The sequence below is a fragment of the Lissotriton helveticus genome, chromosome 12 (assembly GCF_964261635.1).
Source record: "Lissotriton helveticus chromosome 12, aLisHel1.1, whole genome shotgun sequence".
Taxonomy (NCBI): domain Eukaryota; kingdom Metazoa; phylum Chordata; class Amphibia; order Caudata; family Salamandridae; genus Lissotriton; species Lissotriton helveticus.
In genome coordinates, this window is record NC_136073.1 from 521,502,914 (window position 1) to 521,515,180 (window position 12,267).

The 12,267-nt window shown below is 51.3% G+C and overlaps 1 protein-coding gene across 1 annotated transcript; it reads left to right on the forward strand.

Annotated features, from left to right (window-relative positions):
- The first annotated feature begins 5,811 nt into the window (after window positions 1–5,811).
- LOC144798238 (uncharacterized) lies at window positions 5,812–11,344 on the forward strand. Its single transcript, XM_078668985.1, has 2 exons — window positions 5,812–6,446; window positions 10,009–11,344. Exons 1-2 carry the CDS (start codon window positions 6,176–6,178, stop codon window positions 10,656–10,658), a joined length of 921 nt encoding a protein of 306 aa, XP_078525111.1. The 5' UTR covers window positions 5,812–6,175; the 3' UTR covers window positions 10,659–11,344.
- Window positions 11,345–12,267: the final 923 nt, after the last annotated feature.

Consider the following 12,267-nt stretch of genomic DNA (forward strand, 5'->3'; position numbering starts at 1 on the left):
CTACTATCTTCCAAGGGGACAGAACTATGGCAACACCAGGCCAGATACAACCTCTAGGCCAGCTAGCACAAACACATTATGTGGCGCTGCATGGGGTCCCGGGATGAAAGAAATCGAAGGAACACACCACACTAGAGAGCGAGAAAAGAACACAGCCATGACAACCCCAACACAAAGCCAATTAAATTCAGACATTAAGGTGGTGTCCCTCAACGTAAAAGGCCTCAACCACCCAATCAAACGCAGGAAAACACTAGACTACCTGGCGAAACTTAAAGGTGGCGTGTACGTCCTCCAGGAGACCAAAATCTCAGAGGAGGATGCGCAACGCCTTAAGGCGAAATGGATAGGCGAGGTCTTCTGCTCACCAGCCATACACAAGAAAAGAGGGGTCATCACAATAATAAGCAAAAAAGCCAAACTAGCCCTACACGAGAACCATGCCGATAAAGATGGGAGGATACTAGTGACAAGCCTCAAAAGAGGGGAGGAGATTTTACACGTAGCCAATATATACGGGCCCAACTCAGACGACAGGGGGTTTTGGGAGGAGGTCGAGTCCAGGCTAAGCAGCATTCCCCAGGACGAGCTAATGATCCTAGCAGGACATATGAACCAGGTATTGGATCAGGCCACAGATAGACACCCACACAGACCAAGCCATAGGTCGCAAGAACAGGACACCCTTAAGAACCTCTGCGCCAAACTCGTACTGAGAGACACTTGGAGGCTGCAGCACCTGGACGCAAGAGAATACACTTTTTACTCACACCCACACAACTCATACAGTAGAATAGATTACATCTTAATGTCAGCCTCGCACACACATCTCATAGACCAAACGGAAATCGGGCCAATAACAATTTCAGACCATGCACACATCACCCTCTCGATTAGCGGCAGACACAATGAGAAGCCTTGCCGCAACTGGAGACTAAATAGTGATATCCTGGAGATCCCCGCAAACATAGCGGAAATTGAGAATGCAATCAAAGAATATCTCGCCTTCAATGACACCACAGAGGTTGACAAGGGCACCTTATGGGAGGCCCTAAAGGCCACGATAAGAGGCAAACTCTTGAGCATCAAGGCCTGAATGAACAGAAGTAGGAACAAAAAAATAACGGATCTGGAGGACCAGATCAAAGACCTAGAAAAGGGCCATTGTGCAAACCTAGCAGATAAAAACACTCTTACAGACCTGACTAAGAGGAAGTATGAGCTCAACAAAATACTGAGCGAGAGAGCAGGCACATGGATAAACAAATACAAATCCATAAACTTGTGCTCAGCTAACAAGGCAGGGAAGGCACTTGCGGCTTACCTGAAAGCAAAACAAAGACAACATTCAATCGCAGCGATAACTGACACAGCAAAGAAGACACAAACAGCCAACAAAAAAATCTTGGAAGTATTCAAAGAATTCTATGGGAAACTGTACACAGCAGATAAGGACCTAACGGCAGACGGGGGTTTGGGACTATTGGGGAAACTTGACCTACCCAAGCTTTCAGAACAACAGAGGGAATCCCTTGAAGATGGCATAACTGGGGCGGAGGTGGAGAAGGCTATAACATCCCTCAAGATGAACAAAGCACCGGGCCTGATGGCTACACGGCCGCATTCTACATACAATTCCTACAGCTGCTGAAACCGAAGGGCGGATGACAGATTCGATGGCCGAGGCCAACATTATAGTCATACCGAAAGAAGGCAAAAACCCACAGTACCCTCACAATTACCGCCTAATCTCCCTAATAAATGTGGACTGTAAGATATATGCCAAAATCATGGCGACAAGACTTAATATGTTCCTGCCCCTTCTAATCCACAACTCACAGGTAGGATACCTGAAAAATAGGCTGTCTCAGGACAATACCAGACTCCTATGCCACCTTATCCACCACACCGCCAACAGCGAGGACCAGGCGGTCATGATCGCGCTAGACGCAGAGAAGACCTTCGACAGGGTCTCATGGACGTTTTTAGACCTATGCATGGGAAAGTTCGGCCTAGGGCCCAAATATAGGAGCATGGAGATGGCGTTATACAACAAACAAAAGGCCCGAGTGGTAGTGAATGGGGGCACATCAGATCCATTCACCCTAGAAATAGGTACGCGACAGGGATGCCCTCTCTCCCCAGCCTTATTCCTGCTAACACTTGAACCGCTGCTTGTCATGATCAGGAACAATACAGACATAAAAGGTGTTCGGGTCAAGGATAACACAGTGATACTAGCAGCATACGTAGACGATATACTGATCACAACAAAAAACTCGACCACCTCAATAGCGGCGTTGATAAATACCATAGAAGAGTACGTGCTAGTCTCAGGCTACCAGCTAAATAGGGAGAAATCAGAATGTAAACCCATGAACATCCACACAACAAGTGAGGTCCTGGGCACCTCAGGACTGGCCTGGCAAAAGAAGCCCTTAAAGTACCTAGGTCTCCTCTTCGGTAGAGACCTGAGGTCAACCCTAGAACACAACGAAGAAGCTATCTTAAAAAAAGTAATTGGAAAATTGGACTCCTGGTCCCCCAAGTACATCAGCTGGTGGGGACGAGTGGAGACCATTAAGATGATGATAACACCCATGATCAACTACATGCTAGGTATGCTACCACTAACACTCACTGAAGAATTTCACAAGAAGATAGATAATATGTTCAACAAGTTCATATGGAAGGAAAAGAAACCTAGGATTAGCCTGCAAAAGCTGAGACTGCGCAAGAGCCTGGGGGGGCTAAACGTCACGAACTTCAAAGTATTCCAAACGGCCTGCCTGGCCAAACAGGGAATATTCTGGCTCATCCCGAACCAGGAATACACACCAGTATGGCTCGCGCTAGAGAGGGACACCCTAGATGGATTAGACCCCATAGCCATGCTCACAGTCAACAAGCACCCAGAAGCCAACAATGCAGTCCTCAAGAACACCAGAACCGCACTCCTGAAGGTAGACAGGAAGATGGAGCAAAGTATCAGAAGTCGAGGTGGGAATCAATCTGGTTCAACTCAAAGATACTATACAAGGGGAGGACACTAGACAACAAGGCTTGGTATGGGAGTGGGGTTACCATACCTGCACAGCTAGAAAAGGATGACACACCTTTAACATTTGACACCCTGAAACGGGCCTATAACCTACCCAACATAGAATTCTACGGATTCCTAAAAGTCAGGGCAGCTATCACAAAAGCAAACCTGATTAAGGGGACCCCCTCTATCATACAATACATGCGAAACCTGAACAAGACCGGACACCAGACTGCCCACCTGTACAAACTCCTAAGCCCACACACGTCAACACTTAATACTAAAACAATAGAGTTCTGGGAAACACTGCACAACAGACACTTTAGCGAGGAAGAGAAATCCCGCCTCTGGGTCTCAGTCTCCTAGAAAAAAGTCTCCCACCAACTAGCGCAAACAAAATACTGGTTACTGCACAGAGCGTTCTGGACGCTGGCTCGCCTAGCTGCAGTCGGTAAAAGAGAGAGCGACACATGCTGGAATTGCCACAAAGCAAAAGGTGATCTTGCCCACCTCATCTACGAGTGCTCTAAAGTCAGGCCTTTTTGGAGCAAAGTGAATGACCTCATCAATACATTAGTAGGGAGGGACATACAGCAGGGACTCGAAGGGCTAGCCACCGCATTCATGGCCCCAGATCTAGAATCCAAGGAAGACAGGGAACTGGTTGACCTCCTTGATGGAGAGTGAAAGGGAGGATGGATGGATGACTGAAAGAGTGAATAGATGGATGGATAATGGATGTTTAAGATAGCAAGAAATGTGCATAGTGTTACTGAAGAGTACTATGCTCAATAAGGCCATGTACTAATCTTAAACAAAACGGTTCTTACAGACATATACCTATAGCGCAAAAGAACTATGGTCATACTTATGATATTGCTTACTACCGATTCAGCAATTATTTTCTGTTTTGGGGCCCTTCTTCCTATGTAAAGAAATCCTGCCTACTCTCATGATATTGTAAATTGAGATGTTCACAGTGCCATGGTCCTTGTGGTATCTCGCCCACCTCATCACTTTTCTCCCTATAAGATGGACACGGGTTTATATTTGTTATCATACCTGTGCTCGTTTATCTTAATTATATGTGTTTGAACACAACTCTAAACACCATCTTGTTGCTCAAATTGGTGTAATTTCTGATATTTATGTGTTTCCCTCGTCTTTATTGTTTGATTTTGCTCACGAGAAAGTGTCACTCATAGTTACACTAAAATTATGAAAATGTCACAGATAGAAATCTGAAACCTTGGCAGTTATGACGCCACATCCTCTCCCACAAGAACTAAAAAAAAATCATTATTATATACAACAGAGCCATAGCTGTTGCTTATTAGCCCTGACTGGTAGGTGTGATGCTGCTTGTTGCATTACATATCTGGATGGAAAGACAGAAGCTGCAAAATCCCAGTCGGGGTTCAAACTAGGCTAAACACAGATTTTTAGTTTGTATTTTAAGCCACACTCTTAATTTCATTAGCCACGCCCCTTTGAGAGACCCACACCCCCACGATTTGTTTTTTTCCCCCGAGTGTTTTATGGCGCAAACTCGATCCGAATGTATTGGAGCTCTTTACACGAGCACCAGTTACGTTACACAAGCACACATTCATTTTTGGCAGACATGGGAGACAAAGTGGTTTTGCCCAGAATCACTGGATGTTGTGCCGACGCCGAGACTCGTACCTGGTTCCCGTCTCCAAGGGGGGACCCAGGGAGAGCCAGGCGCGAGCCGGTCTCTCCCTGGGCAGGTTCGCGCGAGGAACATCAACAGGTGGGGGGCTGATTAGCAGAGGGTTGAAAAGGGGAAGTCAGGCGGGGATTAGCAACTGCGTGGCGGGAGGCGTGTAGGGAGGTTGTTTTGCGGCGTGTATTTGTCGTACCTGGGTTTTCTCTGACCACATGGAGGACGTGGAGGAGGTCAGGAGGGCCGTGCGGTTCCTCTGCGATGCCGGGCGCGAGGACCTGCTGCGGCCGGGTGTCCCAGCGGAGGCGTGGGTCGGACTGGCCCGCCCACCTCGCAAGGCTTCCGAGGGCGTTTCCAGGGCCGTGGACGCTTGTTTAACCCCGGGCCCGGAGGAGGAGGAAGACGGCGAGGCGGCCACGCCTGCGGACGGGCACATGCTCGTTTTGCCGGTCGCTGCAGTGGAGCCCCCGCCGGGTGACCCGGGCGCCCCCCAGCAGGTATGTGCATTCCAGTTACTTGGTGCTGGTTCCCGCGGGGCGCCCGGGGGGAGGCGGGGGCGTTCTGCGGGCCGTCAAGCTCCGCGTTCAGGCGGCTTGGTCTCGGGGAAGACGGGGAGGCTGCAGGCGGGCCCTAAACCAAAGCGGGGGCGGAGCCTGGACTCCCTTGGGCACGCGCCGACCCCTCCCCCTGCCGGTATGCCTGTAGTCCCTGCCGTTACGGTGCCCAATTCTCCGGGGGGGGTTTCCCCACTCCTGTGGCTTAATGGCCAGTGTTTTATGCTCTCTCCTGCCATGCTGGGGCCTGGCCCTGCCCCCCCCCGCGATGTTGGCTCCCCGCACACGGGTGACGCCGGTGCTGGGCCACTCACTGCTGCATTGCCGGCTCCAACCCCTCCTGTGGTCCCCACTCCTGCCCCTGCTGTGGTTCCAGTGGGCACTGTCTCTAGATTGCTGCCCCCCCCGGCCACTGCGGCTGTGGCAGCCGGTTTGCCTGGCCCTCGGGCTGCCATCCCCACGCCCCCGGCTCCTGGTATGAGGGGTTTGTTCAACGAGGGGGCGCCCCAGTACCCGGGGCAAGCCTTGTTCCCGGTCCCCAGGGGGCGGCCAAGTGGCCACTTGGGGGGTCAATCGACTGGGTCGGGAGGTGTCCATGGTCTGGCGTCGGTGGGCCGTCCCTTGGGGGAAAATTGCGGTTCAGCTTTCAGGGACCATGTTGTCGCGCACCCTTCATCGTCTGGCTTGAGCGGCAGCAGTTTTCAATCTGCGCCTTCGGCTGGGCGGCTGTTGGCAGTTTCTACGGGCCCGGGAACTGTCCCCACGGCTGTTTCCAGTGGTGGGCTTTCAGGGGGGCTATCTGGAGCGGATACCTCTTCTACAGTTTTCTGTCCACAAAGCTTTCAGACCATTGATTGGCAGTTTTATGATGGGGGTATTGGTGATGGGGCTATGCCCAGTGGAAGTAATCAAGTTGAATTTTCTGATGCAGCTTTCGGTGGGAGTTTTCATGATGATGAGTTGGAAGAGGGGGAATTGAGGGACAAAGATGTTGGGCTTTTGGCAGCACGGGCCCAGGGGGGTGGGTTGGGGCAACCCACTGTTTCTCGTGTTTTGCAGGAGTCTAGAGCGGACCCTGCAGGTGTACGAGGGGCAGTGTGGTCTGGACCTTCTCAGCGGGATCGTGGGGCCGTCGCCCAGCAGTCGGAGCAGTTACCAAGAGGTAAGGATGGGTGGTGGTCAGTGTGGCAACCTAGGGAGAGTCTCCCGGTTAAGTGTACAAGATCTGTTGGTATGGGTGATGGGGTTGTGGTTGAGCGAGTCGCTCTGGCACCGAGGCTTGAGCGGCCCGTAATTTCAAATGTGCAACCTAGGGAGAGTCTCCCGGTTAAGAGTACAAGATCCTGTGGTACGGGTGATGGGGTTGTGGTTGAGCGAGTCGCTCTGGCACCGAGGCTTGAGCGGCCCGTAATTTCAAATGTTTCTACTGTGCAAGTTGCAAAAGAAGTTTCTATATCGGGGGATGGCGGGGTGGATGCCACTCGGGTAACGGAGGATAGTATCCTACCGAAAAAGTTGCCTTATTCTGGGGTGGGGATGCCCTTGGGGTCCCATTTATCTGAAAAAACAAAGAATCTGATCTGGTCTGGGGCTTTTGTAGATGTTTTTCGTCTTCTCCACAGGGATGTCCAGGCAAAAGAAGGGTCGAAAGAGGAGGAATTAGAATTGGCTCGGAGGCCTCGCGTTCCGAAGTCCATAGAGAATTGGACTTCGGCCTTTCTCATTTATGCCAGCGTTTATTGTCAACGTCATCCTGAGAAAGCGATAGACATGTTTAAATATGCAGATGTCATCCGCAAGGCTCACAGTTATTTTGGAGGCTTTGCTTGGTTGTCCTACGATGACGAATTTAGGGCGCGCATGGCCGCTTTTCCTGAGCGTTCGTGGGGTGCGGTTGACTCTGAGTTATGGTTGCAATGGATGGCATCGGCAAACCCTCCTGCTACGACCCACACAGCTAGCGGGCAACCTGTGTTTTATCGGCCCTTTTCAGCTCGCCCCGCTCAGTCTGGGGCGGGGGTTTGGGGCAGAGGTCAATCAGCCGCTTCTGGCACTTGCTGGCATTTTAACAGAGGTTCCTGTAACAGACCCGCTTGCAGGTATAAACATGAGTGTTCACAGTGTGGAGGGAAGCACGCCCTCACCCAGTGTTTTCCCGGCCAGAGATGGGGTGATCAGGGACGGGGTTCTGGGGGCAGGGGGCAGCACCATCAGTCTGTTTACAAGGGCCCCTACTCCTATTAGGCAGGAGGTTCTCGACCTCTGGCTGGTGGATTATCCGGATTTTGAGGCAGCTAAGATTTTGTCTTGGGGCTTCAAAATTGGGTTTCGGATTGGGTATCAGGGACCCAGGGTGGGCAGGTGGTCGGATAATTTGAAGTCTGCGAAGGAGAGTCCACATGTGGTGCGGAAGAAACTGGATGCAGAGCTTGCGGCTGGTAGGATTGCTGGTCCTTTTGTGCATTGTCCCCTGCCTGACTTGATTGTATCACCCCTGGGCGTGGTGCCCAAGAAGGCGGAAGGGGAGTTTCGTCTTATTCATCACCTGTCCTGGCCCGAGGGTTCCTCAATCAATGACTTTATTGATCCAGCTGACTCAACTGTCACTTATGCTTCGGTGGACGATGCCTTACGGCTCGTGCGCACGGCTGGTGTTGGGGCTTTGCTGGCGAAGAGCGACATTCAGTCGGCTTTCCGGCTATTGCCCATTCATCCTTGGGATTTCAGTCTGTTAGGAATGCATTTTGATGGTAGTTTCTACGTGGATCGGGTGTTGCCCATGGGCTGTTCAGTGTCATGCTCCCTGTTTGAAACCTTCAGTACCTTCCTGCAGTGGCGATTCACTTTTGTCAGTGGCCACGCGTTGGTCTGTCATTACCTTGATGATTTTCTTTTCATTGGGGAGGGTTGCTCTGGGCAGTGTCAGTCGGCTTTGAACATCTTTCAGGCTCTAGCGGAGGAATTGGGTGTCCCCTTGGCGCCGGACAAGACAGAGGGTCCCTGTACGTCCCTGACTTTTTTGGGGATCGAAATTGATACTCTGTCTATGGTGGCGAGACTGCCTGTGGCTAAAGTGAAGGAAATGTCTGCTTTCATACATCTGGTGTTGGGGGAGCGGAAAGTGGTTTTGAAAACTGTTCAGAAGTTGTTGGGTTATCTCAATTTTGCTTGCCGGGTTGTTCGGGCGGGCAGGACGTTCTGCAGACGTCTGGGTCTGTCCATGTCCGGAGCAAGCCTTCCCCATCATAGGGTGCGCATTACCACCGCTGTGCGTGCCGATTTGACTGTCTGGCTTCGTTTTCTGCAAGACTTTAATGGCGTGTCCTTGTTTTTTGCGGATGAGGACATGGTGTGGCAAGTACAGTTGTTCACTGATGCGTCAGGGGCTCACGGATTCGGAATATTTTGGGAAGGTCGATGGTGCGCGGCCGGCTGGCCGGCGCACTGGAAGGATCAGGGTCGCAGCATTGCGTTTCTGGAGCTCTTCCCGCTGCTGGTTGCTTTGCACCTATGGGGGGATGAGTTTCAGAATCGTTCCGTCTTGTTTCACGTGGACAATTTGGCTGTAGTACACCTTGTCAATCACCAAAAGGCTCGCGATTTGCGGGTTTTGCGGCTCCTGCGCGCATTCATGCTGCGGTGTCTGCAACTGAATATTGTCTTTAAAGCGCGGCATGTTCCTGGTACTTCTAATTGCATCGCTGACTCTTTGTCTCGCTTTCAGTGGTCCGAGTTCCGCAAGTTAGCTCCTGGGGCGGACCTGGCACCAACACCGATCCCACAGTACGTATGGGACCTGGGGGATTGAGGGTTCACCACTTGGTGGAAAATTCTGTGGCTGAATCCACCAGGCGGGGTTATGTGAAAGCCTGGTCTGAGTTTCTGCAGTTTTGCAAGGTTTCGATGGGGCCGTTCAGGGCTGGTTGGTCTGATGAACAATGCATCTTGCAGTTTGTTTTACATCTGGCGGACAAAGGCCTGGCGCCCACTACCATTTCGGGTAAATTGGCTGGGGTTTCTTTTTATGGACAGCTTTGGTGGGGGAGGGATCCGGTTGGGGGGGTGTTGGTTCGTAAATTGTTGAAAGGTTTGGCCAGGCTCCGGGCTGGGGGTCAGCAGCTCCGGCAGCCCGTGACGTTTGAATTGCTCCAGTTGATGTTGCCGGAACTGGAGGTGTGTTGTCATGATGCTTTTGAGTGTGCCAAATTTCGTTTGTGTTTTGTGTGGTTGTTCTTTGGGGCATTTCGGGCATCAGAGTTGCTGGGGTTGCGGGGCAGGGTAGGCATGACCAGCGGTGAGGTGGTGTTGGAAAGTGACAGAGTGCGACTTTGGCTGCGGGCATCCAAAACCGACCAGATGGGGAGGGGTAAGTGGGTGTTCCTTGGTAGGAGTGGGGTCTCTGCATGTTGCCCGGTTGGGGAATGGGAAGGGTTTGTGTCCTCTCCGCATTTTCTACAGGGGTCCATATTTTGTCATGCGGATGGTAGTCCCATAGTGGCATCTCAATTGTTGGCTGTATTACGTAAGGTCTTGTTGCGTTTGGGGAAGGACCCTGTTCAGTTTGGTACCCATTCCTTCAGAATTGGTGCGGCGACGGAGGCCGCCCGCCTGGGGTGGGACTGGTCCCAGATCCGACGCATTGGTCGTTGGCGTTCCAAGTGTTGTGAAAAGTATGTGAGGAAATAGTGCATTTTTGGCTGGTCTAACATTTCTTTCTCTCCTAGGTCCCTGGCTATCAGTCGCCGGATGCAAAAGAAGGGTGTGGATACTGGGGCACTCTTTTATTAAACGAGCAGCTTTAGCCGCTGCCAGCCAGCTTTGTGGGAGATCACTTGGCCTGAACAGTATGACACATGAAGTCTCATGGCATGGAACAGGGGGAATGCGCTGGGGTGGGCTTTTTCCCGCCTTGGCTGCTTTGGTTTCGCAGTGTTTGGGGGGCCCTCCGGATCTCCTGGTGCTACATTTGGGAGAGAATGACTTGGTTTCTCTCTCTGGGCTGACCTTGTTAAAATTAATGAAGCAGGACCTGGAAATCATCCGAACCACATGGGAGAGCACCATGCTCATATGGACTGAGTTTGTGCCCCGTTTGCACTGGCGTGGGGCACGGACCCATTCTGCCCTGGAAAAGGCTAGACGGAAAGTGAACAGGACAATGCGCCTTTTTTGTCAACATTGGGGGATATACAGTTTGAACCATTATCATTTACAAGTATCTGAACATCATTTATTTTGTGAGGACGGTGTGCATCTCTCAGCTTTGGGCCTCTCTTTTTACCTCCTTGAACTCAGGGACTTGATTAGCAAGGTTCTTCAAGTACAGTTGTGGTGTGCTCCTTCCTTTCCTTTAGGTGGGGCAGGAAAACGCTAAAGGTTTTCCTGGGTGGCGGGTTTTTGTTAGTGGGGGTGGGCAGCCTGGAGCGGGTTGGCCATCCTGAAGGGTAGCGTTGGGTAGGCTAGGGTTAGTAGGCAGGAGTTTGTTCGGGGTTTTGGGATTTAGGTTTCGTAGGCTCACTGTAGAGTTGAATTATGTAAATAATAAATAAATAATGAATATGTTTATGATATTGATGATGCACCTGTCCTAAAATAAAAGTGGCCTTTCTTGCTCCTAAAAGAAGGTGTGGACAATGTTTTCTTGCGCGAGGGGGGACCCAGGGAGAGCCAGGCGCGAGCCGGTCTCTCCCTGGGCAGGTTCGCGCGAGGAACATCAACAGGTGGGGGGCTGATTAGCAGAGGGTTGAAAAGGGGAAGTCAGGCGGGGATTAGCAACTGCGTGGCGGGAGGCGTGTAGGGAGGTTGTTTTGCCCCACCCACCCTCCCTCTTTTTTCTTTTTCTTTCTTTATTTCTGGGTTTGTTCTTTTGCGGTGCTCTAGGCACTGTTTTAGTTTAGGTAGGTTTGCCACTGTTAGGATGGGTGCCTTTGTTCTTTTGTAGGCGGGTTTTTGTTAGTGGGGGTGGGCAGCCTGGAGCGGGTTGGCCATCCTGAAGGGTAGCGTTGGGTAGGCTAGGGTTAGTAGGCAGGAGTTTGTTCGGGGTTTTGGGATTTAGGTTTCGTAGGCTCACTGTAGAGTTGAATTATGTAAATAATAAATAAATAATGAATATGTTTATGATATTGATGATGCACCTGTCCTAAAATAAAAGTGGCCTTTCTTGCTCCTAAAAGAAGGTGTGGACAATGTTTTCTTGCGCGAAGCCGGTAACGTAAAGGCCTGCCAGCCCCGTTTTGGACTAAGGTTAGCCCCACTCAGAATAATTAAAGTTGACAGTCAGAGGACCATGATCTTCTACGAACAAGCGCTTGAAGACTTATTTCCCTAAGCCTTTCGGACTTCCATTTCGGCACTACGGCCCCGCACACCTGTTCTTAGCGTCAAGCCGCCAAACAAATGGAAGCACAGCCCCGCCCCCAAGCATCCTTCGCCGATTGGCTGCGATGTAATTGTAACCTGCTGATAGGCTCAGGGCTGATGTCTGTGAGGTTATTTGTCGGCAGTTTGAACGTGCAGCAGGTTGTAGGCACACATTATGTCAAGCACAGACAATGTGGAAAAGTGATACATGTTTCTGAAGCGCCGAGTTTAGTAAATGACCTCAGCTCACGCGTTCAGTGGCCACGCCACTGGTCCCCCAATGTCGACCGAAATCCCGGTGGTGCTGGCAGAGCAGCGTTCCTCGTGCTGCCTGCCCCTCCCCGCTCTGATCAGGTAAAGTAGAGAAACATGTAAGGAACACCGTCCTGTCCTGGGAAAGCAATGGGCACTTCAGGTTTAAATAATCAAAAGGAGGTGCAGTTGAACAGCAGTGTCTCTACTGGGATTACACAATTGATCTCTTCGAGGCCAAAGCATGGAGGGCAGACACGCCACTTCCAAGTGGGCGACCCTCATGAGGGAAAGCAGCCCACCGGTCTCGTGTTAGGAGCCTTAATGTCCGCGGCTGGAGACGGACCTGACGGGCTTCGCTTTTTTGTGTT

Coding starts and splice junctions, on each gene's coding strand:
- LOC144798238 (XM_078668985.1), top strand. CDS start 6,176: ATGCCCAGTGGAAGTAATCAAGTTGAATTTTCTGATGCAGCTTTCGGT. Junction 6,447..10,008: donor GTCGGAGCAGTTACCAAGAG/GTAAGGATGGGT, acceptor TTTCTCTCCTAG/GTCCCTGGCTATCAGTCGCC.